The following is a 25,151-nucleotide window of genomic DNA, read 5'->3' as shown; positions in this document are numbered from 1 at the left end:
AAGTGTGTCTTGCCTACAGTCAAGCATGGTGGTGGGAGTGTCATGGTCTGGGGCTGCATTGAAGGAACCATGAATGCCAACATGTACTGTAAAATACTGAAGCATGATTCCATCCCTTCGGAGACTGGATCGCAGGGCAGTATTCCAAAATGATAACAACCCCAAACACACTTCCAAGATGACCACTGCCTTGCTAAAGAAGCTGAGGGTAAAGGTGATGGACTGGCCAAGCATGTCTCCAGACCTAAACCCTCCTCCACCTTCCTCAAACGGAAGGTGGAGGAGCGCAAGGTCTCTAACATGCACCAGCTCTGTGATGACATCATGGAGGAGTGGTAACCTGTGAAGCTCTGGTGAACTCCATGACCAAGAGGGTGAAGGCTGTGCTGGAAAATAATGGTGGCCACACAAAATATTGACACTATGGGCCCAATTTGGACATTTTCACTTAGGGGTGTACTCATTTTTGTTGCCAACAGTTTAGACATTTAATGGCTGTGTGTTGAGTTATTTTGAGGGGACAGCAAATGTACACTGTTATACAAACTGTACACTCACTACTTTACATTGCATCAACATGGAATTTCTTCAGTGTTGTCACATGAAAAGATAGAATAAAATATTTACAAAAATGTGAGGGGTGTACTCACTTTTGTGAGATACTGTATATATAAACGTTACACATACTTTTTCTTTCTTTTTCTGTTCTCAGATGCATACGGGGCTTGGAGAGCTAGAGGTGGAGAAACAGCAGTACACTGATCTCCCAAGTGAATGGCTATGCAGCACCAGTTTGATTATTGGAGGACAAGCAGGCTGTTCTCCCGCCACAGCCAGAAAACTGACCATACTGGGATCGATGTGCTCTCATGCCTAGCATAGTTGAAATAGGAGAGCAGGGGGACTTACAGGAGCACCAGGTATTTCACACAAAGGAAGAAATACAAAGAGAACAAGATACTCGACACAAGTACATGGTACAGCAGACACATATCAGGAATATGAACTGTTGGGAGTAACATAGTGTTTTCTTTTAAAATTTTGGCTTTATCAGTCTTGCTGGAATGAATAAAAAAGAGAAAAACAGAAGGTATGAAATTTCCTGGAGAAAATGCTGCTCTGGGCCCCTTCCAGTGTTTTTCGCATAAAAAAAAAAGCCTAGGCATTTGGTCACATGATTTCTGTAATGCATTCCACAAGAATGCCTCTTTATTTTACATGGAGTGATATAAATAATGTTGTTCTTTTGTATTAACACACCCTAGAAATGAGTGATTAGCCTCCATTCGTAAAATGTTTGTTTACAAAATAATTATCTATCTGCACGCCACCTAAAAACGCTTAATTGGCCCGACAACATCATAAAAGAACCTACCTCTAACTCTAGTTCATCTCTGTCGATATCTTGGTGCAAGCCTCCCATGAAGTCGTTGGGGTCAAAGTATTCGTGAAGTGGCGAGTGCCTACAAAAAAAAAAGAAAATGGCAAAGATTTCAGAACACGCCCCCTTCTCTACCTAATGAGCAATTATTCCGTTATTCTCATTTGCATAAAGACCTCTTGTCAAAAGTGCAGGAACCTCCGACCCGTATTATTCATAATTAAAACTTAGCCGAAAAGATAATAAGAAGGATCCTTTGATATCATTTGTCTGCGACAGAACTGGATTCCGTTACCTTTGAAAAGCTGAAATTCATTAATATAACGGGAAGGTGTGTGATGTGCGAGCGCGCGAGCTGTAACCTGCTACTTCTATTTACAGTGGATGCCAGAAAAATGACCGAAAAATAAAAACAACTCAGCCAAAGCAAAGCAAAATATTTGTTTCACATTTAATCATATCATATTTATAATGGCGATGCGTTCTAACTGCTTTCGGACCACCCACCGCACATTTACTGCGGCAGGGCGGCCCGGCTGCGCAAAACAACGTACATGTACGTTGCGGCTTCTTCTGGGTCTGGGGCGGCCCGCTCCCACTGTGATTGGACACATCGGAAGCCAATCAGCGGTTCTGGCAGAACCCGATGTTCGCTGGCACCCGGCGATCTCTCCAGACAGAGTCAGCATGCTGGTCTGCCTATGTAAACAAGGCAGATCTGTGTTCTGACAGGGGAGAAGATGGCGATCTTGTGTTTCTGCTAAGCAGGAATACAGATCTCTCTCTTCTACCAGTCAGACCATCCCCCACACAGTTAGCAAGCACTCCCCAGGAATAGATTTAACCCTTTGATTGCCCCTGATGTTAACCCCTTTCCTTTAGTACAGTGGCAGTGCATTTTTTTTTTTTTAGCACTGATCACTGTATTAGTGTCACTGGTCCTCAAAAAGTGTCAGGTGGTTATTAACCTAAGGCAAATCCACTTTGCACTACAAGTGCACTTGAAAGTGCACTGAAAGTGCAATTGGAAGTGCAGTCACTCTACATCTAAGGGGTAGATCTGAAATGAGGGGAAGGTCTGCTGATTTTACCATCCAATCATTTGCGAGCTAAAATGCTGTTTATTTTTGTAGATGCGTAGATCTTTCCCCGGAAGTGGGAGCAGATACCTAGATTTGACAGGTATCTGCTAGCCCCACACCCCCTCCCCCCCCCGAAAGGTACCAAATGAATGTGGTACCAGGGGGGGGGGGGATCCATCAGAGGAAGTACCATTTCTGGGTGAAACCTCGCTTTAAATTGGACCTGTCCTTTTAAATGAGAAGTAAAGCCACAGCTCGTTTGGCTTTATTTCTCCTGTGGATAACAGGATTGCAGTTAGTTCTGTACTCCTGCCACCCATTTTCAGCTGACCTCACAGAGCCGGTCCAGGCTTGGGAAAGATTGGTCAGGATCCACACAGGAGCCTTGATCAGTATCTGGCTCAGCCTCCCAGAGAGTCGCTGAGAGCCTGAGGCAGACGCTCCCATCCCCTCCACAGCTCAGTGCTTCAGTGAGCGGAGGGGGGAGGCAGAGCAGACAGCGGTGACTGACAGTCACTGCTGTCTGTTTACAAAGCACTGAGAACTGAGTGATCGGCGGTGTTTGATTGCTCAGTTCTCAGTCTTAGAGCCAGCAGGGACAGATGCAGCATCCACCTAGGTAAGTGTGAGTTCTAAGAAAAAAATCATATCATTTAAATGATATATCACACAAATATTTGATATATCGTTTAAATCAATGATATATCAAATATTTGTGATCTCTTGTATTTAAACTGATTACAAATCGCTACGTGTATGGGCAACCTTAGATGTGAATTGCATTGGCTAAACTAAAACAGAACATGGTGACACGTAATCAGCTTTGGCATCTTTCTGTCACCAGTAGACTGAAATCGGGCGTGAAATCCAGTCACAGCAGCTGCCGGGGGGGGCGGCCTTGACGTTTTGTCAGTGAAAAGTGTTGACAGTCGCTGGCACAGCTCCGGAATGCCTGTCACTCTCCGACTGTGACCTGCCGGGGCCGCCAAGCTGCGGCGTGTCTGGGGCCCGCTGAGCTGGAATTCCCTTTCTCAGCTGGTTATTTCAAACTTGCTCTTGCCTGACACTCCATCGGCTTCCGCGCATCTAAGTTTCTAATTATTGCCTTCATTTGCATGTAGGAAGCGGGATCGTTCGAAGCTAATGGCTTCATCTGGATGTTCGGCTCATCAGGAAAAAACGATGCGCTCCGCCACTGGCCTGGAACATCATCCTCCAAACATCATTCCTCTGTTTATTCCGAGGGATTACCATTAAGCGGGGTGGCGGGAAAATGTCGCCGCCGTTGCTGACTAAAACCCAGCGGAGTCAAAAGACGTGCTGAACAAAAATTTTTTCCTGTCAGACATAATTAAACGCGAGATAAAAGCTGATTAGAGGAGGACGGTCGACTACACACAGGCCACCGCCATCAGAAGTGTCTGAAGGACGATCTGGCCTTGTGGCTGTTGTTCTCTTTTCGCCCGCCATGTTGCAGAACGCACATAAAGAAGGAAATCTGACTTACTGCTTTTCCTAACAAAGCAATTATTAGATTCAGACACTTTTGGACTTATTTGCAAAGTCTAATTTGTTACGTTTTGTTTGTTCTGTTCCTGAAGTTCTGATTCACCAGCCAAAGGATTTGTATTTCTGCGCATCCAGTTTTGAGATCTACACAGCTCTGCCACAAAGCACAGCCCTGTTTATTTGTTTTCAATTATTTTTATTAAGTTATTATACACATATAAAACATTCTATATCATTCCAAAGACACATATACAAAACATTCAAGAAAAATACAAAAATTTGATCGTGTGTGGGCTCTAGCGGACTTTTTTTCCCCAAAAGTCAGACGGACCTAGAAATAAAACATGTTTCAAATCTATACGATGGACCAAATACGACGCAAGGGCAGCTATTGGCTATTGAACTTCCTAGTCCCATTTACGCCATCACGTTCAAAACGAAAACGGACTTTCGAATGGACTTAGTCTGGTCGTGTGTGGCCAAGTCCGTTTCGTTCAGAAAGTCCGTCGGACCTCTGCTGAAACGCCATCGGGAAGACCGTCAGACCTAGTCCGTTGAAAAGTCTGGTCGTGTGTACGCGGCATTACAGGTCTTGCTCCTCCCCCAGCCTTTAATTGGATAGTGAAATGAGAAGAAATAACTGATGAGGGTGGGCTTTGTTGGCGTTTGCTGATCCCCGCTCAACAGACCGATGGCTGGTCCGTGGTCTACTCCACTTATACACAGACATAGCCCGCTCTCCTCTATGGGCAGTTGGATGTAAACAGATCGCCTGTCCGTTTACACCAGACTGACATTTGATCCGTCACTTGGATGGGAAATGGATTCTCCATCTGTTTGCTTTTAGTGGATAAGATCAGATGTCTGCTGACACCCGCCACTCCAAAGAGCAGACTGCAGGGACCTGATCAGTCCACCTCTGTGTCACAGTTGTCACTTTTAAAATTTAATTACGTTTTTGTTGAAGGAGCCTGTAGCAAAACTGTCAGCCGAACAGTGATTGCAGCCAATCAGCTGCCCTAACTGTTCAGGTATTCTGACAGCCACCAGCTCCACCTGTGAGAATACAATAGATTAAGCTCATTCTTGTAGGTGTGCGGTGAGCTTGTTCTACCGTGCAATAACCGTGCAATAGCTGTCACACATTGGGGTATATTTATAAAAAAATCACATAGCAATTCGCCCACAGAATATGCAAGTACATGTTCTGCGCGAATGGGAAAAAACAAGGTTATCTGACTTTTTCCTGTGCTGGACAAATGTTTTATATTGATCTAAAGGAGAAAGTACCTAATTTGGCCATTAGATGAAGCTAAATATCATAGGAAATTCATATGATACTTAGCACCATCTAGTGGCAAAATATGGTGTTTTCTGGTTTAAATCAAAGAAAATCTAGGAAATAGCTGAATGTTTTTTGCTTTGTTTTTTTGCCCAGGGGGGTTCATCTATCAATGCTGTTAGCATGGATAGAGGTTTCCATTTGAATACTTTCATTCAGCCTGGAGGAAATCTATTCCCAGATAGCAAGCAGTTGTGCTGCAAGTTTGATAATGACTTGCTAAGCTATTGTTAAGCCCCATACACACTATCAGTTTTTCTGCTGAGTTTCTCCTTCAGGTTTACCAAAACCATGTAGTGAAGGGCCTGCCTGATTGCATACAAATTGAAACTCCTAAGCTTTGACCTCATATTATATGGTTTTGGAAAAACTTATAGTGTGTATGGGGCTTAACGCCCCTTTCACATGGGACGGATCCGTAATGATCCGCCCCGTGAACATCCGCTTGCTTAGCAGAGATCGCTCAGTTTATCCCCGCTGAGCTGGCGGATGACAGGATGGTCCCTGCACACAGTGCAGTGACAGTCCTGTCAGATATCCGCTCTCCTCTATGGGGGATTGGATGAATACGGACCGTCTGTTCATCCGATCCGCTCTGCAGATGGATAGAAAAATACGATTTTCCTCCATCTGTAGAATCGGACCATAGCAGAGACGGATGATATCGGGTGTCAGCAGATGTTCATCCGCTGACACCCGCTATCCCATAGGGATGCATGTATGTCCGTTTTTAATCTGAAAACGGGTGGATGAAATACGGACATACGACCCACATGTGTGAAAGGGGCCTTAGACTTGCCAGGCTTCACAAGTTTGTTGCACAATTGTAGCAAGTCCGCATTGCATGACTCTAGATCAACTTTGCAAGTTCTGGTTCAGTTATGTTGTGCAATAGTCATTCCCCCACAGGGGTCACTGTGACTGAATTTTCATGCTGTAGACTTGCAGAGCTCTTGCTGTAGTTGTGCATGGTCAGCTTTAGGCCTTGTGCATACCGGGAATTTAGTTTTGATGCACGAATGTATGAGATCCTGGCATTTAGGTGTGGGCAGTAGGTGCACCATTAAAACGGAGTTCCACTTGCAAAAAAAAAAAAATGAAAAGTGAGTAGCTACAAATACTTTAGCTGCTGACTTTTTTAATAAGGACACTTACCTGACCAGGGTGCCCGCAATGTCCTCACCCGAAGCCGACCCGTGGAGGCACCGGCATCTTCAGTAAGGGAATTACTTCACAGCCTGTTTCCTACTGCGCGAGTCACGCTGCATGTCCTGAATGGTCTCTGCGGTCTTCTGGGACTTGTGTGTCTCCCAAAAGACAGTTGGGGGGGCGGGGAGCGGAAGAGGGGCCGGACATGGCGTAGTTTGCCGCAAATTCTACTTCGTTTTTTCGCCAGAAGTGGGAGCAAATACCTGGATAAGACAGTTATCTGCTCCCCCCCCTCCCCCCTGAAAGGTGCCAAATGTGACTCTGGAGGGGGGAGGAACCGGATCAGCGAAAGTTCCCTTTCTGGGTGGAACTCTGCTTTAAGTCCTGCTGTCGGCAGCCTGTAAAACTCTACAAGAGGCTAAAATCTTCTATGGCTGGATGGTGCACTAAGTGGTACCAAGGTATAGGGTGCCCAGGGACGAATGGCCAGAATTCAGAGTTGCACACCAAAATGCCAGGATCTCATGCACCAGGGTGAAACACCCAGGATGCATGAGACCTAACTCTTGAGAAGGCCATTTTGCATCATGATACAGAGATGTGACAAGTCTTTAGTAAATGACAACCACCATGAATCCAGGACTGCAGAAAGTCTTCCTGAACTGTTTGTATCTAACAGATATGATACAGTACAATTCCCCAGAGGATATCATTGTAAGCCTGAAAATGTGCTACTGTCGGCAGTTCTAAAAAAAACAGGAGAGTCTGCTGACACAAATTAGCCGTCCATGCTTCATTACATAGGCGTATTAATTATCTCTTGATGTTTCCATATGTCCCCAGTGGACTTCAGATTCGGAGTGATTCACAGATAACGACAAGTTAGAGAGGAGGGGCACATGGCTAATTCACTGAGCTATGAAACAGTTTTCTGTCTCCATTCACCTGAGAATTCACAAACGAAGTTTCTGAAAGAATACACATCCGTATTGCCTTAAGCAATCAGACCGTTATGCCCAGAACAAAATGTAGTTGTTGTTATGGGATCGAAACGCGGTCCTTAGACACTAGTGATAAACTTGGGTACTGGCATGAGTTCGTCCAAAACCAAAGTTAGCTGTCATTGCTAGACCAAATGAGCTGCGGGTGTGAGATCCCCCCCCCCTGCTAATGAACACAATAGTGTAGCAATCCTCATAACATCATTGACTTAATATGAGCATGTAGTCGTATTAGGTCAGTGATGTCAATGGTATCCCCATCCCTTTGTATATGTGCAGCTGCATAGCAGACAATCTCCCATCCACAGCTTATTGGCCCAGCAATGAGAGCTGACTTCCAGGTTTGGTCCACACCCAAGCTCATCCCTAATGATGAGCTTGGGTTCAGTTTGAATCCAAGTTAGTCTGAAGTTACCTGTCATTGCTTGGATAATAAGCTGTGGGTGGGGGATTCCCCACTATGCAGCTGCAAGTATACAAAGGGACGGGGATGTCCATGACATCATTGACCTAATATGGCCACATGGCCATATTAAGTCATTGATGCGCCCATATTAGGTCAATGATGTTATAAGGATCAATGGCTTAATATGGCTGTGTAGCCATATTAGGTCAATGTTATTGACCTAAAATTACCATATTAGGTCAATGATGTCATGAGCATCCCTACCCCTTTATACACATGCAGTTGCAGGGTCAGCAATGACAGATAACTTTCAAGTTCAGTCTGAACCTAAGATAATCCCTACCCTTGTGTGTAATAGCACAGGGAGAAGGCAGACAACTGGGGTGAGTGACTCCTTTTGCACTTGACATCTTCTTCATGGTGTCTAATGGATCATATACGTAGCTGTGAGGGGATAGGGAGTGTTTAAAGTGGACCTAGCCTCTGCTATACTGTATGGTTCCATGGTAGCTGAATAGTAATAATGTAAAATGTCCAGGTATTTATTACCTCTCACAGAGATAACAATACTGCTCCAACAATGCCTTAATCTGCTGTAGTGGAGGTTACGTGATTGTTAAGTCACGACCCTCTGAAACACACCCATTTAGCCTCACCTACTTCTACCATGGCACCATCACTTCCTTTGATGCTGTCAGGGACCTACCAGCAGTAGGCAGGCGCATATGCATGTGCGCATGTGCCTGCGCACCCCTCTGTGAACTGAGCAACGGCGCCCATCCATTGCTGTGCATCAGCGCGTTCCTTGGGCGCGCGTGTATGCGCAAACGTGTGCATTAGAAGCACGTGTGTGCGTGTTAGCACTGTTTGGTGCCACTGAGCGCATAAAGGATCCTTAGCTGCGCTGGTGCGACGCTGTTTCGTCTTCAGCTTCTGTGACCTGCTACCTGTATCCGATTACCTTCCTGCTATACTGAACCGGCTTCGTCTGACCTCTCTGTTCTCTCCTATCTGACCCGGCCTGCCTCACCCTGCTATTGTCTCTGCCTGTGATCCGTTGCCGACCTCTGCCTGTTTTACCGACTCTGCCTTTGCCTGCTGTTTACACCTGCCTGATTGCCTGCCGACCCAGACTGTCTGACCCTGTTCTTGCCTGCTGCCCTGTTCAGTGTGCAAGAGAGGTCTCCTCCTACAAGTCGGGCTCCACTACTAGGTACCTAACAGATGCCCTCTCTTATTAGGACTACAGCCCTGGGAGAGAGATAAAAATCAGACACACAATGTAAAGAGAAACAGGTATCTAGAGACCATTATTACCAGTAGAAATTACGCTTTCTTTCTAAAGAAAATATATTATTAAAATTTTGATTTTACAGTTCTACCCCCTCTGGGGCAATGGACAGTAAGTAACATCATAGCAAGTATAGGCGCACAATTCTGAATCATCACTGTAAATATCTTCCAATGTATTAACTTATGTAAAATTAGATATAAATATGAGACTGATAGAAGTCCAAATTCTAATGATATATGAATTAGTCCAATCGGAACTAAAATCCAAAGGTATGCAGACAGGGCAGCCATCAGTTAGGAGTGAAACCGTGTTCCAGAGAAACTGCAAAAATCAAGTTAGCAATCTCCTTCATAGCTATTGTAGGATTGGACGCGGCAGGAGGGAAAGGGGGCAGATCAGACTCTATAACATGGGTTAGAAAGCAATTAGAAGCATGGCACACAGTACTACATGTACTTACTGTACATTGATTAAACAAGTAGAGAGGCGCCTCTGGGTGCAGTAGTTAAAATAAATTCAATAGGCAACAAATTGTGCAATCACATTTAAAAGAAGAATAGCAGGCATTGTATACAAGTTTTCATGGACGTTTTCCCCAAAATGGAATATGGCCATCTGATCAAGCTTGATCAGATGGCCATATTCCATTTCGAGAGAAAACGTCCATGAAAACTTGTAAACAATGCCTGCTATTCTTCTTTTAAATGTGAGTGCACAATTTGTTACTTATTACATTTGTTATTTTAACTACTGCCCCCAGAGGTGCCTCTCTACTTGTTTAATCAATGTACAGTAAGTACATGTAGTACTGTGTGCCATGTTTCTAATTGCTTTCTAACCCATGTTATAGAGTCTGATCTGCCCCATTTCCCTCCTGCCGTTTCCAATCCTATAATAGCTATGAAGGAGACGGCTAACTCATAGCTGCAGTCTGTCTCGGCTGTAAGCACTTTCTTGAGACAAGCAACGGCAGGAGGAATGCAGAGAGAGGAGGGATGTTTCAGCCCCTGCATTCCTCTTGACATTATTTGTCTGGAGAAAATGTTTACAGCCAAGACAAGCAGCAGCTATGAATTAGCCGTCTCCTTTATAGCTGTTGTCATCCTTAGCAGAAGGGGACGGGGGCAGGTCGGACCTCAGACTTCTAACTAGGGTTAATAAAAATTTAGAAACACGAGACAAAATACTATATGTACTTTCTTCCATAGTGGACACAACTGTAAAATAAACATTCAAATGACTGATCTTCGTTAAGCAAAATAATTTAAAGCAGCAATTTTTTATACATTGCAAAATCCCAGAATAAATCTTTGTTTACTAGACAGTAAGGATAACTTGGTAATACAGCATAGTTTAATAAATGACAAAGTAACATGATAACCAATGAAAGGTGAGTACTCACTCTTCATTGAGAAGATAGGGATTCAGTGCAGCTACGGAAGGAGATGGGGAACTCATTTTGGTCAGAGCCATGATGTGCTCAAAAGTGATTTCAGTCTGAGTTTCCACGTCCATCATCTGCACACCGGCTGAAGGGTTGTACATCTTTGTGCGGGGGGTTCTTCGTAAAACTTGGACCACAATAGGTTCTTTGGCCGTCTTAAAAGCTTCCACTGCCTGGTCATGGGTGGCTCTAGATAGATCCTTTCCATTTACCTGCAGGAAGACAAAACACATATTAAATGACCCATTCCTTGCTGACCGGCTGCAGTAGAACTTTATTTAATTGGTTGACTACCAAAGAGGCAACCACACACACATGAATTTATGATTGGCAAGGCAAGTGCATGTAGGAGGGTCTCTTCGCTAAAAGTACTCAAACAGGAGACATTCCACGGTGCTCAGCCCTGCCAATCAGCAAAGGATTACATTAAAACCAGCCTCTATAATTTAAACCTCAGTTCAACATATTTGGAAATGTACAAGGGACGACCTGAGACTCGTATCCCTGAACATGTGTACCCCTCTCTATGAGAGTATCAACACTGGGAGAAAATCTACACACATACAAATTATGTAACCAAGAGCAAATTTTATGGGAGATTACCACAGAGCTTGTTAAAGCTGAACTAAACCCATCGACTTAACTTTTTCCCAAAACATTTACCTTCAAGGCACACCGTGAACTATAACTGTCACAGTTGCTTGTGCTCTCAACCAAACTGTCAAGCTATCAAACGGCTAGTTCATCACTGATCATATGTCCAGCATCATAGCAACTGCAGATCAAACAGTGTCAAAGGGCGCGTACACACGCGCGGACTGTTCGCCCAACTTTGTCCGTCCAACAGTTTCGGCAAACAGTCCGCTCAAACTTAGCATGGACGGACATGGCCACACACGACGGACGAACAGTTTGCTGAAACCGTGCGCGATGACGTTTCGGCACGCACGACGGATCGAAAATTTCGACGTCCAATACACTGCAATGCAACCTTCCGACGTGGAAATCCTTTCTGAGCATGCGCGAGACTTAGTTGGCCGAACAAGCCTACACACGAGCGAACAGTCCGCTGAAACCTTGTTTCAGCGGACAGTTTTTCGGAATTTCCGTAAGACCTTGTTCGTCCAACTGTCCGCTGAAACTGTCCGCTGAAGCCCCACACACGAGCGGACTGTCCGCCCAAACACTGTTCAGCGGACAAGGTTGGGCGAACAGTCCGCCCGTGTGTACGCGGCCTAAGATGGCAGCTTCTTTAGCTGTAAGGGATAGGAGGGTTTAGTTTCACTCTGGGTATATTGACACATGAGAAAACGACCACGCAAGGTAACCAAAGAACCATAGTTGTATTCAACAGCGAAAACACACAGGTCTGTACATATACAACATACACATCCACCGCCTTGGCAGAAGATGCTCCCTGTTTTCTCTTAGGCCGCGTACACACGGGCAGATTGTCTGTCCAACTTAGTCCGCTGAACCGTGTTTCAGCGGACAATCTGCTCGTGTGTGGGCTTCAGCTGACTTTTTCAGCGGACAGTCTGACGGACTTTGTCTTTCGTAATTTCCGTAATTTTGTCCGCTGAAACTTGGTTTTGTCCGTCCAAACTTGGTTTCAGCGGACAGTCCGCTCGTGTGTAGGCAAGTTGGACGAACTAAGTATGGCGCATGCTCAGAAAGGGTTTACACGGCCGAAGGTTGCATTGCAGTGTATTGGACGTCATTTTTCTAGTCCCGTCGTACGTGCTGTACACGTCATCGCGCACGTTTTCAGCGGACTGTCTGTTCATCGTGTGTGGTCAAGTCCGTTCATTCAAATTTTGAACGGACTGTCTGTCGGATTGTCTGACGGACTTAGTTGGGCAGACAATCCGCCCGTGTGTACGCGGCCTTACACTTTCATGGCAACATTACAGCCCTTGGCTACTTACACTGGACACCTCACTACATTAATGATATGGCCAACTTTATATAGGCACCCTTTAAAATTACCAAATTCACGTGTTTCCAGTGAAGGGCACTGTTAATACTACAGCATAAAATACACATTTTAGACAAATATGCACTTTCAACAAGGGAAAGACACATCCCCAAAGGGGTTAGAGAGCGCTGCTCACCCCAGACAATTATGCACTTCCAACCTTTCGTAAAATAGCTGGGAGAAGGCCCTTTTCTGTTCCAGAAGCCCCATAAAGACTTAGCCCCGGTACACACGGACGGACATTCTGACGGAAAATGTCCGATTGGACCGTCCGACCAAAAATGTCCGATCGGACCGTGTAGTCGGATAATCCATCTGTGTGTGGGCTCCATCAGACTTTTTCCATCGGAATGTCCGACCAACAAAGTTTGAGAGCTAGATATAACATTTTCTGACAACATGATCCGATGGGACTTTGTCCGATCGTTTGTAGAGAATTCCGATCAGACAAAGTGGCACGCATGCTCAGATCGAATTACGAGACCAAAGCTATTGGCTACTATCCTGAACGTAGTCCCATCGTAACGTATGAACGTCATCCCGTTCCGAACGATCGAACTTTCCGACTGTGTGTATGCAACACCACTTCGGACAAAACCCGTTGGAAAAAATCAGACGGATTTTGTGGTCGGAATTTCCGACCGTGTGTACAAGGGCATAAGGGTTGATTTACTAAAGTGAAATCCACTCTGCACTACAGGTGCACTTGCAAGTGTAGATCGCTGTAGATCTGAGGAGAAGCTCTGAAATTAGGGGAAGCTCTGCTGATTTTATCATCCAATCATGTACAAGTAAAAATGCTGGTTTTTATTTTCCTTGCATGTCTCCATCAGATCTACAGCAACTGCACTTGAAAGTGCACTTGCAGTACAAATTGGATTTACCTTTCGTAAATAACCCCCATAGTTTGATGAGTATGGTGTGGAGGAACTGAATGGTTCAAATAGAGCCCTGACCTCAACCCAATGGAACACCTTTGGATAAACTGGAACTCTGATTATGAGCCAGGTCTTCTCTTCCAACATCTATACCCGACCTCACAAAATGCTCTTTTGGCTGAATAGGCACAAATTCCAACCAACACACTCCTAAATGTTCTGGAAATCATTCCAAGAAAAAGTGGAGCTGCTACAGCTGCAAGGAAGGGAGGAGGAAAGTGGCGGAAATACTGGGGTCTCAAAGATTGCACTTGCGACTGGGCCTTGGCTTTCACCGCTGCGGGGGGCCCCAAGACAGCAGAAAGGGGGTCTGCTGCAGAACATGTAAAAAGTGTCTCGCTGTGGGACAATAATAAAGAGTCCCACAATGGGAGTAAAGGGTAGGGTTGCCACCTCATCCCTTTAAACCTGAACATATATGAATAACATATGTTTAGTGACTGATTAAGGTGGTAATTAAACTCACTTAGTGCCTTTTCTGCATTAAATTAGTCTCAGAACCTGTGTAACTCATATGTGTTCGGGTTTAAAGGTATGAGGTGGCAACCCTAGTAAAGGGCCCTGTGATTAATGGGTAGGGCCTCAGTCAGAAGTCGGTGGGGGCCTTCGTGGTTTCTTGCACCAGAGTGCTGTAGGTTCTAGTTATGTCTCTTGAGGAGGGCTCCATATTATTGTCTGTGCGTTTGGAATGATATGTCCAACAAGCTCATAGAGGTGTGATGGTCACAAATTTTTGGCCATAAAATATATCTTGCTAAGAAGGCTTTCTGCAGCATAGGAAGCCTTCTCAGATCAGATTGCATTGCCATCTGTAAAGAAGACCCAAAACCTATTTGCATACATGAGAAGAATTGTAGATCTGCAGGCAGAGTCCCTGATGGGAACAGAATACAAAAGCCCAGCTCTGAAAGGCTACAGCCACCATGCTACAAATGAAATTCAGCCGGTATTCTGAAATATAGATAAAAGAGGTAACTGGCTGCAGACACAATGCTTCCCCTTCATTGTGTACAGAGATGTCCTCAGTGTCATCTCCTTTCAGGCAAGATATGTCACTCACAGTGAAATCTGTCAGACGTCTCAGCGCGGTGATGTCGGTAGAACCAGGGGCCTTATTTACTTGCAATGACTCCAGGGAGACTGTCTAATAGACTAATTATATTTCACACATGGAATGTTTCTCCTTTGCCGCCTCTTTTAATGTAGGTACGTTGTGTGAATTAAATGACGCTTTGTGCGTGCGTTATCTCAGCTCCGCCAGTGTTCAGATCAGGACGCAGACAGAGCAATGCATCGATCACCTCAGGCTACTGGTAATAAACAGGCTTATCATACAGGAGGCTGCAATCAATATCACTAGAAATGTTTGTTGTAAACACCCCAGAGCCCGTCAAGCTGCTTGTAATGCTATGTGCGACGCTGAGCGCTGCACAATGAGAACTGTCGCCGCACAGACACGGTACAACCTCAAGGACAGATTTTACGTGTTGACACAATTCATGAAGACAGCGATCATAAGGAATGCTCTAGTGACCCGAGCCTGGCCTGGTGCTAAGGGACAATAAGTTCTAGGATTCTCTGTGAAGCAGGAGGGACATTTGGTAAAGAACATGTAAACCCAAAACTTCATATTCCACTTCATATGTGCTTACTGTACCATGTACTTGTATGATGAAAGCATCCTGTCCTCTTTGTATTGCTTCCTTTGTGAGAAATTCATGATGTTCTTGCCAGTCCCTCTGCTTTCCGGTTGAAAGCTGACCACACTAAGCATGACAGGCCAACGTAGTCAGTTCTCTAGCTGTGCTGGGAGCTCAGCCTGCTCTCCTCCAATGATCAGACCTGTCCTGACTACCCCCTCCTGCAGAACCTTTCATTGGGAAGATAGATGTGCTGTTGTTTATCCTCCACAACCTCTCTATGCAGCTGAGAACAGAGGTTATGTGATCACTTATAAAAATAAAAAAAAGGGGAAAAAGGTATTTATAATCTATACACAAATGTTTTGCCTTTCATTTCTATTTTAAATGGAATTGGTTGCTTTACATGGTTAGAGGTTTGCTTATACTTTAAAGCTGATCTTTATTGCATACTTACATTGGTCCAGTTTGGCAGAATGTATACATACCTAAGGGACCCTGAGGAAATCACTGTAGTAGTTGATGCTACTACAGTAACAGCTGTAATCTTTAATTGGTGTGCAGCTACCCCTCTGCACACTGACCAGGGGGGACTTACTCTGCACCGCCACCAGAACACCTTGCATTTTTTTAATAAGTTGTGAGGAGGGGGGTGACATAAAAATTTCCATCTTCGGTGGAGACAGAAGGTCTCACCCAAGAGTCAGAGGAGCTCCAGGCGAGAGCCAGGAGACAGAGGGTCTCACCCAAGAGTCAGAGGAGCTCCAGGCGAGAGCCAGGAGACAGAGGGTCTCACCCAGGGGTCAGAGGAGCTCCAGGCGAGAGCCAGGAGACAGAAGGTCTCACCCAAGAGTCAGAGGAGCTCCAGGCGAGAGCCAGGAGACAGAAGGTCTCACCCAAGAGTCAGAGGAGCTCCAGGCGAGAGCCAGGAGACAGAGGGTCTCACCCAAGAGTCAGAGGAGCTCCAGGCGAGAGCCAGGAGACAGAAGGTCTCACCCAAGAGTCAGAGGAGCTCCAGGCGAGAGCCAGGAGACAGAAGGTCTCACCCAAGAGTCAGAGGAGCTCCAGGCGAGAGCCAGGAGACAGAGGGTCTCACCCAGGTGTCAGAGGAGCTCCAGGCGAGAGCCAGGAGACAGAGGGTCTCACCCAAGAGTCAGAGGAGCTCCAGGCGAGAGCCAGGAGACAGAAGGTCTCACCCAAGAGTCAGAGGAGCTCCAGGCGAGAGCCAGGAGACAGAAGGTCTCACCCAAGAGTCAGAGGAGCTCCAGGCGAGAGCCAGGAGACAGAAGGTCTCACCCAAGAGTCAGAGGAGCTCCAGGCGAGAGCCAGGAGACAGAGGGTCTCACCCAGGTGTCAGAGGAGCTCCAGGTGAGAGCCAGGAGACAGAGGGTCTCACCCAAGAGTCAGAGGAGCTCCAGGCGAGAGCCAGGAGACAAAGGGTCTCACTCAGGGGTCAGAGGAGCTCCAGGCGAGAGCCAGGAGACAGAAGGTCTCACCCAAGAGTCAGAGGAGCTCCAGGTGAGAGCCAGGAGACAGAGGGTCTCACCCCGGTTGTCAGAGGATGCCCAGCCAGGAGTCAAGAGCAGTGTTAATTTAGTCAACGAAAACGTTTTCGTCAGCAGCATTTTTACAGTGACGAAAACTAAACTAAAAGTACAGCACATTTTCGTCAACTGAACATAAACCTTTTATATACTTTATGCTTATTTGGCTGTGTGTTCCACTTGTTAGGTACCAACAGATCGGCACGTACCGGACACCATGTGTGGTGCATACCTTGCAACTTGTGGTCCACATGGTGCATAAGGAGGCAAGTGTGAAGAGAATACTCGATAAAGCAAGATCAATAGTGAACCTCTTCCGCAAGTCTTCAATTGCAACACAGAAGCTATTGGAGCATTGTGGCCTTATTCTTTTAAATGACTGCCTCACACATTGGTCAAGTACATTCAACATGATCGCAAGACTCCTCAAACTGAAAGAGTCAGTTTGCCAAATCGCAAACAACATGGGGTGGGAGTATGTATCAGTGTGTCAGTATGTATGTATCTTGTATTCGTGATCTGACATTTGTGTCAGATCATTGTATCTGTTAAAGCATTCCATAAGTGTCAATGTCAAATGCTTTTATTGACAATTACATTAAGTTTATGTAAAGAGTCAATATTTGCAGTGTTGACTTGAGTTGACCTTTCTTTTTCAAGACCTCTGCTCTGCTGCAATTTACCCTGGGCCTTGCATCATGGAATGTTGTCATTGTCAATCAACTTCATCTGTGCCACATCCTGATTCCTGATTGATCTAGCCCCGGCACTGGCAGTGGCATTGCCCATTCTTGCATAATCAATGCTTGCAGCTTGTCAGAATTTGTGATGTTTTTTTGGTTCACTCACCAGCCTCTTGAGGTCGGATTGACCATGAGCACCGATCCACCACAAATTCTCAAAGGGATTAAGGTCTGGGTAGTTTCCTGGCCATGGACCCAAAATTTCAGTTTTTTGTTCCCACTTCCCCAAACCACTTAGTTATCACTTTTGCCTTATGGTAAGGAGCTCCATCATGCTGGAAGATGCATTGTTGTTTATTACCAAACTGTTCTTAGATGGTTAGATGGTTAGGAGAAGTTGTTTCTCGGAGCCTGGGGATGTTTTTGTACCATTTATTCATGGCTGTGTTCTTGGGCAAAAATGAGTGGACCCACCATTCCCTTGGCTGAGAAGCAGCCAAAAGCACACATGAATGGTCTCAGGAAGCTTTACTGTTGGTATGACAGTCACGCAAAGAGTTATTCTTTTTTTTGGGGGGGGGGGGGGGGGGGGTAATTTTACGTTACCCTTTTGTCAAAACACAAATATTCTTGACAAAACGGTTTAACCTAAATAAAGACTAAATCTGTGTCTGTAATGCATGTTTAAAACTAACCATTAACCACTTGCTTACTGGGCACTTAAACCCCCTCAGTCCCAGACCAATTTTCAGCTTTCAGCGCTGATGCACTTTGAGTGACAATTACGCGGTCATACAACACTGTACCCAAATGAAATTTTTATCATTTTTTTCCCACAAATAGAGCTTTCTTTTGGTGGTATTTAGTTACAGCTCGGAGTTTTATTTTTTGCTAAACAAACAAAAAAAGATGCAAAAAAAAAAAAAAAAAAAATCATGTTTTAATAGTTTGTTATAAAATTTTGCAAACGGGTCATTTTTCTCCTTCATTGAAGTGCGCTGATTAGGCGGCACTGATAGGCTGCATTGGTGGGCACTGATGGGCTGCATTGGTGGGCACTGATGGGCTGCATTGGTGGGCACTGATAGGCTGCACTGGTGGGCACTGATAGGCATAGTTAAGGCGGCACTAATAGGCACAGATAAGGCGGCACCGATGGGCACAGATAAGGCGGCACTGATGGGCAAAGATGGGCACAGATAAGATGGCACGGATGGGTGGCACGGATAAGTGGCACGGATGGGCACTGATAGGTACCACAGATAGATGGGACTGATGGGCACTGATAGGTGGCTCTGATAGGTGGCACTGCTGGGCACTGATGGGCGGCACTGCTGGGCACTGATGGGTGGCACTGCTGGGCACTGATGGGCGGCACTGGGGTGCAGCACCTTTGAGGCAGATTTTGGGTGGCACTGTGGGTGGCACTGTGGGCACTGCTGGGTGGCACTGTGGGCACTGCTGGGTGGCACTGTGGGCACTATGGGCACTGCTGGGTGGCACTGACAGGGGGGCACTTACTTTATTTCAGGATGGCACTGCGGGTGGCAGGTGGGCACTGGCAGGGGGCAGGTGTCCGCTTGAATTGCTGGCCGTGATCGGGACTGATGTCCCGAACACGGCCGCCGGCGATCGGCTTTTTTTTTTCTCCTCGCGCTGTCAGCGCGAGGAGGAATACTAGCCGATTACCGGCTCCGTTTTATCACATGATCAGCTGTCATTGGCTGACAGCTGATCACGTGATAAGGGGTCGGGATCGACCCCTTACACGGATCGGTGATCAGGCGAGTCTCACGGACTCGCCGATCACAGAGCGTGCCGCGCGCGCCCCTCAGGGGGCGCGCAGGCCGCTCGTAACCGGGACTACGTCAATAGACGTAGTCCCGGCAATCTAGGTCCGCGCTAATGCCGTCATTCGGCAATAGCGCGGATCCCAAGTGGTTAATAACAACATATTTGATTTTTCACTCCAGCAGCAGTATATAATGAGTTTGGAAATTGTAGAGAAATGCTTAAGTAATGCATTACAATTTAACTACATACAACTAAAACTAAAACACTTGCAGAAGACTAAAATAGGAGTAAAACTAAAATGCCATTTTAGTCCTAAGACTAAGACTAAGACCTTGTACACGCGTTCAGAAATTTCAGAAGGAAACAGTCCAATCGGATTATACTGTCGGAAAATCCCATCGTGTGTGGGCTCTATCAGACTTTTTCCGGCGGTAATTCCGGCGGAAAAAATTTGGGAGCAGGATCTCAAATTTTCTGACAACAAAATCCGATCTGACGTTTTCCGATCGTTTGTAGAGAATTCCGACTGGACAAAGTGCCACGCATGCTCAGATCTAATTACCAGGCCAAAGCTATTGGCTACTAGCCGCAACATAGTCTCGTCACAACAAACGAACGTCATCACGTTCCGAACGATCGGATTTTCTGACAACTTTGTCCGACCGTGTGTATGCAACACCAGTTTCGGACAAAATCCATCGGGAAAAAATCAGATGGATTTTGTTGTCGGAATGTCCGACCGTGTGTACAAGGGCTAAGACTAAAACGTAAACTAAATCAAAATTTGCTTAAATTAATACTGGTCAAGAGACGGGGGGGGGGGTCTCACCCAGGGGTCAAAGGAGCCCCAGCCAGGTTTTAACAGCCAGAGGGTCTCACCCAGGGGTCAGAGGAGCCCCAGTCAGGAGTCAAAAGACAGAGTCTCACTCAGGGATCAGAGAAGCCCCAGCCAGTTGTCAAGAAACAGAGGGTCTCACCCAGGGATCAGAGAAGCCCCAGCCAGGTGTCAAGAGACAGAGGGTCTCCCCCAGGGATCAGAGAAGCCACAGCCAGTTGCCAAGAAACAGAGGGTCTCACCCAGGGTTCAGAGAAGCCACAGCCAGTTGTCAAGAAACAGAGGGTCTCACCCAGGGTTCAGAGAAGCCCCCCCAGCCAGGAGTCAAGAGGTCTTGCTACAGGAGTCAGGTTGAACCCCTATCCAGAGGCCAGGATTGGGCCATGCAGGAGGGCGCTGCGGGTGACTAAAGGCTGTAAGAGCCAAGTGAACCAGGGGAGCTGGGCAGCACAGGCAGAGGTAGCCAGGTGGCTCTGAATTTTCATTTTTATTTTGATGCGAAAGAACTCCTGCGTGGGCAACTGATATTTATGTGAACTTTCCCTTGTGCCATGCCCTAAAATACAGTTTGGACTGGCCCAACTCATTGGGAAAAGCATCTGCCATATGAGTATAATCACCCCAATACCACATTGCATAATAAAAGAGACCCAGTACAGCGTGGAAGTTAACACTCTGCTCTCATCTCCTATCAGCACATTCAATCTGTTAACTGAGAGTAACAGACACCTGATTGGCTCTGTCTTCCGCCACTGTCAATGCTGATTGGGCAGGTGGTTACAAAACACTGATGTGAAATTACGCATTCAATGGTTTTTGTCAAGAATATATAAATGGATTTAATAGTGTTTGTATCAAAAACAGTTATTATCAAGGGCTCAAACAGCAATAAAAATCACGTTGGTTACTCTTTGTCAAGCTATTCATCTAGTCACTGAGGCTTTCACTAACCATCAGGAGAGCTGGAAATATACAAGCTCTCTAATAAGCCCACTCCGATCCCTCTGTGTCCCCCCCGCCACTACCAGCTTGCTTTTCCAGAGCACGACCTCTGCTCTCCCTGTTCCCGTGTAATGAGATACTTTATTCTTGTAGATTTTAATAACTTGCTCAATGATGTGGAAGCCACCAAGCTACGACTCGGAGGAAATTTCTTCTCCGGGGAGAATTCTTTGCTGGCAGTTTGTAGACTTCGGAGCTTGTGATGAGATGGCCAAATGCTGGAGGGCGAATGACCAGAGCCGCTGATGTGACAGCAGAGTAATAGACATTGTCAGCAGCCGGGGTGTTCTGTAAACAGCCGCAAAACCCTCAGCAATGGCTGTACCAGATTACTGACATTTTGATTTAGGATTGTATAAGCTGAGCAAGCAAGGCCTGGATTCCCATCACTTGAGTCTGTAGGCACCCAATGCTTGAAGCCAAAAGCTAGTCGCTTCTTTTACATAGAACAATTTCTTGTTTTACAGGTCCTAACCTGGTTAAAATAATGTGACAATGGATAAATAAATTTACATTAGCTTTTATAAGTATATTAAGAAAGTATAAGCATAAATGGTGGTCAATGGCTATGCAAGGAAAAGCCACCCCTTCGTCAATGTTTACTATAGGCCAGTGATGGCGAACCTTGGCACCCCAGATGTTTTGGAACTACATTTCCCATGATGCTCCACTAAACTGCAGAGTGCATGAGCATCATGGGAAATGTAGTTCCAAAACATCCAGGGTGCCAAGGTTCGCCATCACTGCTATAGGCACTGGCCTACTGTGTTTAATGGTCAATCCAACTGTGCATGGAAGCCTCAGCTTCAAGTGAACCAGTGCTATGACCATGTGGGTCCATCAAGTCCCAACTAGGAGCGAAGAGAACTCTCTCCCAATCCTCATGTGCTGCCACTGGGTTCCTGGTCAGCCACACATTAAACACTAATGTTGACACATTAAAACAGGAGTCTCCAAATTTTTTAAACAAAAGGCCAGTTTACTGTCCTTCATACTTTAGATAGGCCAGACTGTGACCACTGGGAGAAGTAAATGCCCCAGCATAAGTGGAAGTAGCCATTTCAGTCTTGGTGGGCAGTGGGAATAAATGTAGGATTTAGGATTGTATAAGCTGAGCAAGCAAGGCCTGGATTCCCATCACTTCAGTCTGTAGGCACCCAATGCTTGAAGCCAAAAGCTAGTTGCTTCTTTTAAATTTCTTGTTTTACAGGTCCTAACCTGGTTAAAATAATGTGACAATGGATAAATAAACTTACATGAGCTTTTATAAGTATAGCAAGAAAGTATAAGCATACCTTAGGCCGCGTACACACGCGGGGACTGTTCGCCCAACTTTGTCCGCTGAACAGTGTTTCGGCGGACAGTCCGCTCGTGTGTGGGCTTTCAGCGGACAGTTTCAGCGAACAGTCCGCTGAACAAGGTTTTTCGGAATTTCCGAAAAACTGTCCGCTGAAACTTTGTTTCAGCGAACAGTCCGCTCGTGTGTAGGCTTGTTCGTCAAACTAAGTTCCGCGCATGCTCAGAAAGGATTTACACGCCGAAAGTTATAATGCAGTGTATAGGACGTCGTATTTTTCGTCCCGTCGTACGTGCCGTTCACGTCATCGCGCACGGTTTCAGCAAACTGTTCGTTCGTCGTGTGTGGCCATGTCCGTCCATGCTAATTTTGAGCGGACTGTTTGCTGAAACTGTTTGACGGACAAAGTTGGGCGAACAGTCCCCGCGTGTGTACGCGGCCTTACATGAGTATTCTATGTATATTTAAAAAGTGGTCAATGGCTATGCAAGGAAAAGCTACCCCTTTGTCAATGTTTACTATAGGCACTGGCCTACTGTGTTTAATGGTCAATCCAACTGTGCATGGAAGCCTCAGCTTCAAGTGAACCAGTGCTATGACCATGTGGGTCCATCAAGTCCCAACTAGGAGCCTACTCAGAGAAGAGAACTCTCTCCCAATCCTCATGTGCTGCCACTGGGTTCCTGGTCAGCCACACATTAAACACTAATGTTGACACATTAAAACAGGAGTCTCCAAAAATTTTAAACAAAGGGCCAGTTTACTGTCCTTCATACTTTAGATAGGCCAGACTGTGACCACTGGGAGAAGTAAATGCCAAGCATAAGTGGAAGTAGCCATTTCAATCTTGGTGGGCAGTGGGAATAAATAAATGACATAGCACCTGTGGCCAGTAGGAGGAGGAATAGTGCCGTCATTGGGAGGAATTCTGCCTCTTCATTGGTGTCATTGGGGAGGAATTATGTCCCATTGTTGGTATCAGTGTATGAAAATAGTGCCCCAAGGGCCAGATAAAAGCAAAGCAAATGACCGCAGTTTGGAGACCACTGTTCTAGACACATAACCAGTAAGACACAGTCTTTAGGTTGAGTAACTCTCCAGTATCAGTTAAGGTGACCTGACCCTTTGAATACAGATCTCCTACTTTTCTCTTAAGCCCCATACACACTATCAGTTTTTCTGCTGAGTTTTTCCTTCAGATTTACCAAAACCATATAATATCAGGTCAAACCTTAGGAGTTTCAATTTGTATGCAATCAGGCAGGCCCTTGCACTACACGGTTTTGATAAACCTGAAGGAAAGACTCAGCAGAAAAACTGATAGTGTGTATGGGGCTTTAGGCGACAGATGCATCAGCTGGACCAAAGCATGGGAGGTTTTGTATTTTTCCTTTACCTTTTCTTTATGTAACAAAGCTTCATTTTCTGGACTCTCGGGGATGAGATAATGTTTTGGAACCAGAAACAATGCCTATTGGGGCTACAGCTGTCTGACTGGCTTTGGGGTATTTAGCGCCAATGAATGGTAAACATTTGTATGCATTAAGGTGTTTGTTGGCTGCTTTTTATTTCAACGTGTTTGGGAGGGAAAGTTTGTTTCGAGGGTCATGGTGTATAGAACAGTCTGAAAATCCTTGGGAGACTTTGGGTTTCCATTCACGGCCCAGTATGTACCCTTGTTTTCTCGGCGAGATGTTCTTTCTGCTCTGCTAAACAACTTTATTGAGATCCTAAGATGACGACATTTTAAGGACCAGAAAATAGTCTGCAGGGCGCCAGAAGCGTTTTCATTCTTCAGACCCGGTGGATTCGCAAGGAGCAGTTCGGGATACAGGTTAATTCAGCCTGCTCTCCCGCTTAATCCTGCTTTTCATCCCATCCTTCTTCTGTTTGGGGAAAACTAAACCATATTGTGTTATAATAGACTCCTTCCTTCATGGGCGCCATTCAGGGAGACGTGTTAAATAGCTCGAGCTCAGTCAACTACCTCAGAAGACAAATTACACGGGCTCATTTCGCTTTGTGTAATTTTCAATGGAAATGTTCCATTAGAGTTGCAGGGAGCAACGTCCCTTGTGCAGATCGCGGAAATCAAATGGAAAAACACATTGCTGGAAGATTCTAAAGTTTAAAGGAGAACTCCGGAAAAACACCATACTCAATCATCCATATGTTAAGGGAAAGGCTTCTTAGTTCTGCCTCTTATTTTGGTTGCATTTTGCAGAAGAAATGCCAATCATTACAAGATGTGTGGCAGGAAATTACTTTGATTACACTGGCAAACTTGGTGCACACCAGAATGATTGGCGTACACCTAAAACACTAGTTTATCACACCTAAAAAAATTATTATGCAGCTGCCATTAGCCCCATGATAACCCTTAACCCCAAGTTGACCTTAAACCCTTCAACTCATCCTTATTCCTAAAACATAGCGCTATGATTGTCCTACCGAGACCAAAGGCAGCACAGCGGCTTAGTGGTTAGGACTTTTGCCTTGCAGCATCCTTAGTTCCAATTTTGGCTTAGTCATGACCAGTATGGAGTCTACTTGCTCTCCCTGTGTTCACGTGGGCTTTCTCGAGGTACTCCAATTTCCTTCCACACGCTAAGCATATCTGGTAGGCCAACTGGCTCCTGTCTAGATTGGTCTAAGTATATGTGCACAGAGTGTCCATGCATGTTTCACATGCTTGTCCCACGCCTCATTGGGTAGGGTTGAGGAAAGACCTGGCCACCTACCTTGTATAAAATTTGCCAAATAGAATTCTACAGAAACGATTTTCAATGTATCAGACATGGTACCCAGATTGTTGGCCCACAGAGAGTCAGA

The 25,151-nt window shown here is 45.6% G+C and overlaps 1 protein-coding gene across 3 annotated transcripts in view; it reads right to left on the bottom strand.

Moving 5' to 3' along the window:
• The window catches only part of PDZRN3 (PDZ domain containing ring finger 3), a 339,591-nt gene that overhangs the window by 27,181 nt on the left and 287,259 nt on the right, over nucleotides 1-25,151 (bottom strand). For all 3 annotated transcript variants that reach the window (XM_077451823.1, XM_077451824.1, XM_077451825.1), the window contains 2 exons: nucleotides 10,567-10,820; nucleotides 1,376-1,463 (listed from right to left, as the gene is read on the bottom strand). In XM_077451823.1, the coding sequence (XP_077307949.1) occupies nucleotides 1,376-1,463; nucleotides 10,567-10,820 (342 nt within the window). The remainder of the gene's footprint in view (nucleotides 1-1,375; nucleotides 1,464-10,566; nucleotides 10,821-25,151) is intronic.

The sequence above is a fragment of the Lithobates pipiens genome, unplaced genomic scaffold, assembly GCF_037356315.1.
Source record: "Lithobates pipiens isolate NorthernLeopardFrog02 unplaced genomic scaffold, aLitPip1_a1.2 Scaffold_23, whole genome shotgun sequence".
NCBI lineage: Eukaryota > Metazoa > Chordata > Amphibia > Anura > Ranidae > Lithobates > Lithobates pipiens.
Note: the sequence above shows the minus strand (reverse complement) of the source record. Positions and strands in the feature narration are given on the sequence as shown.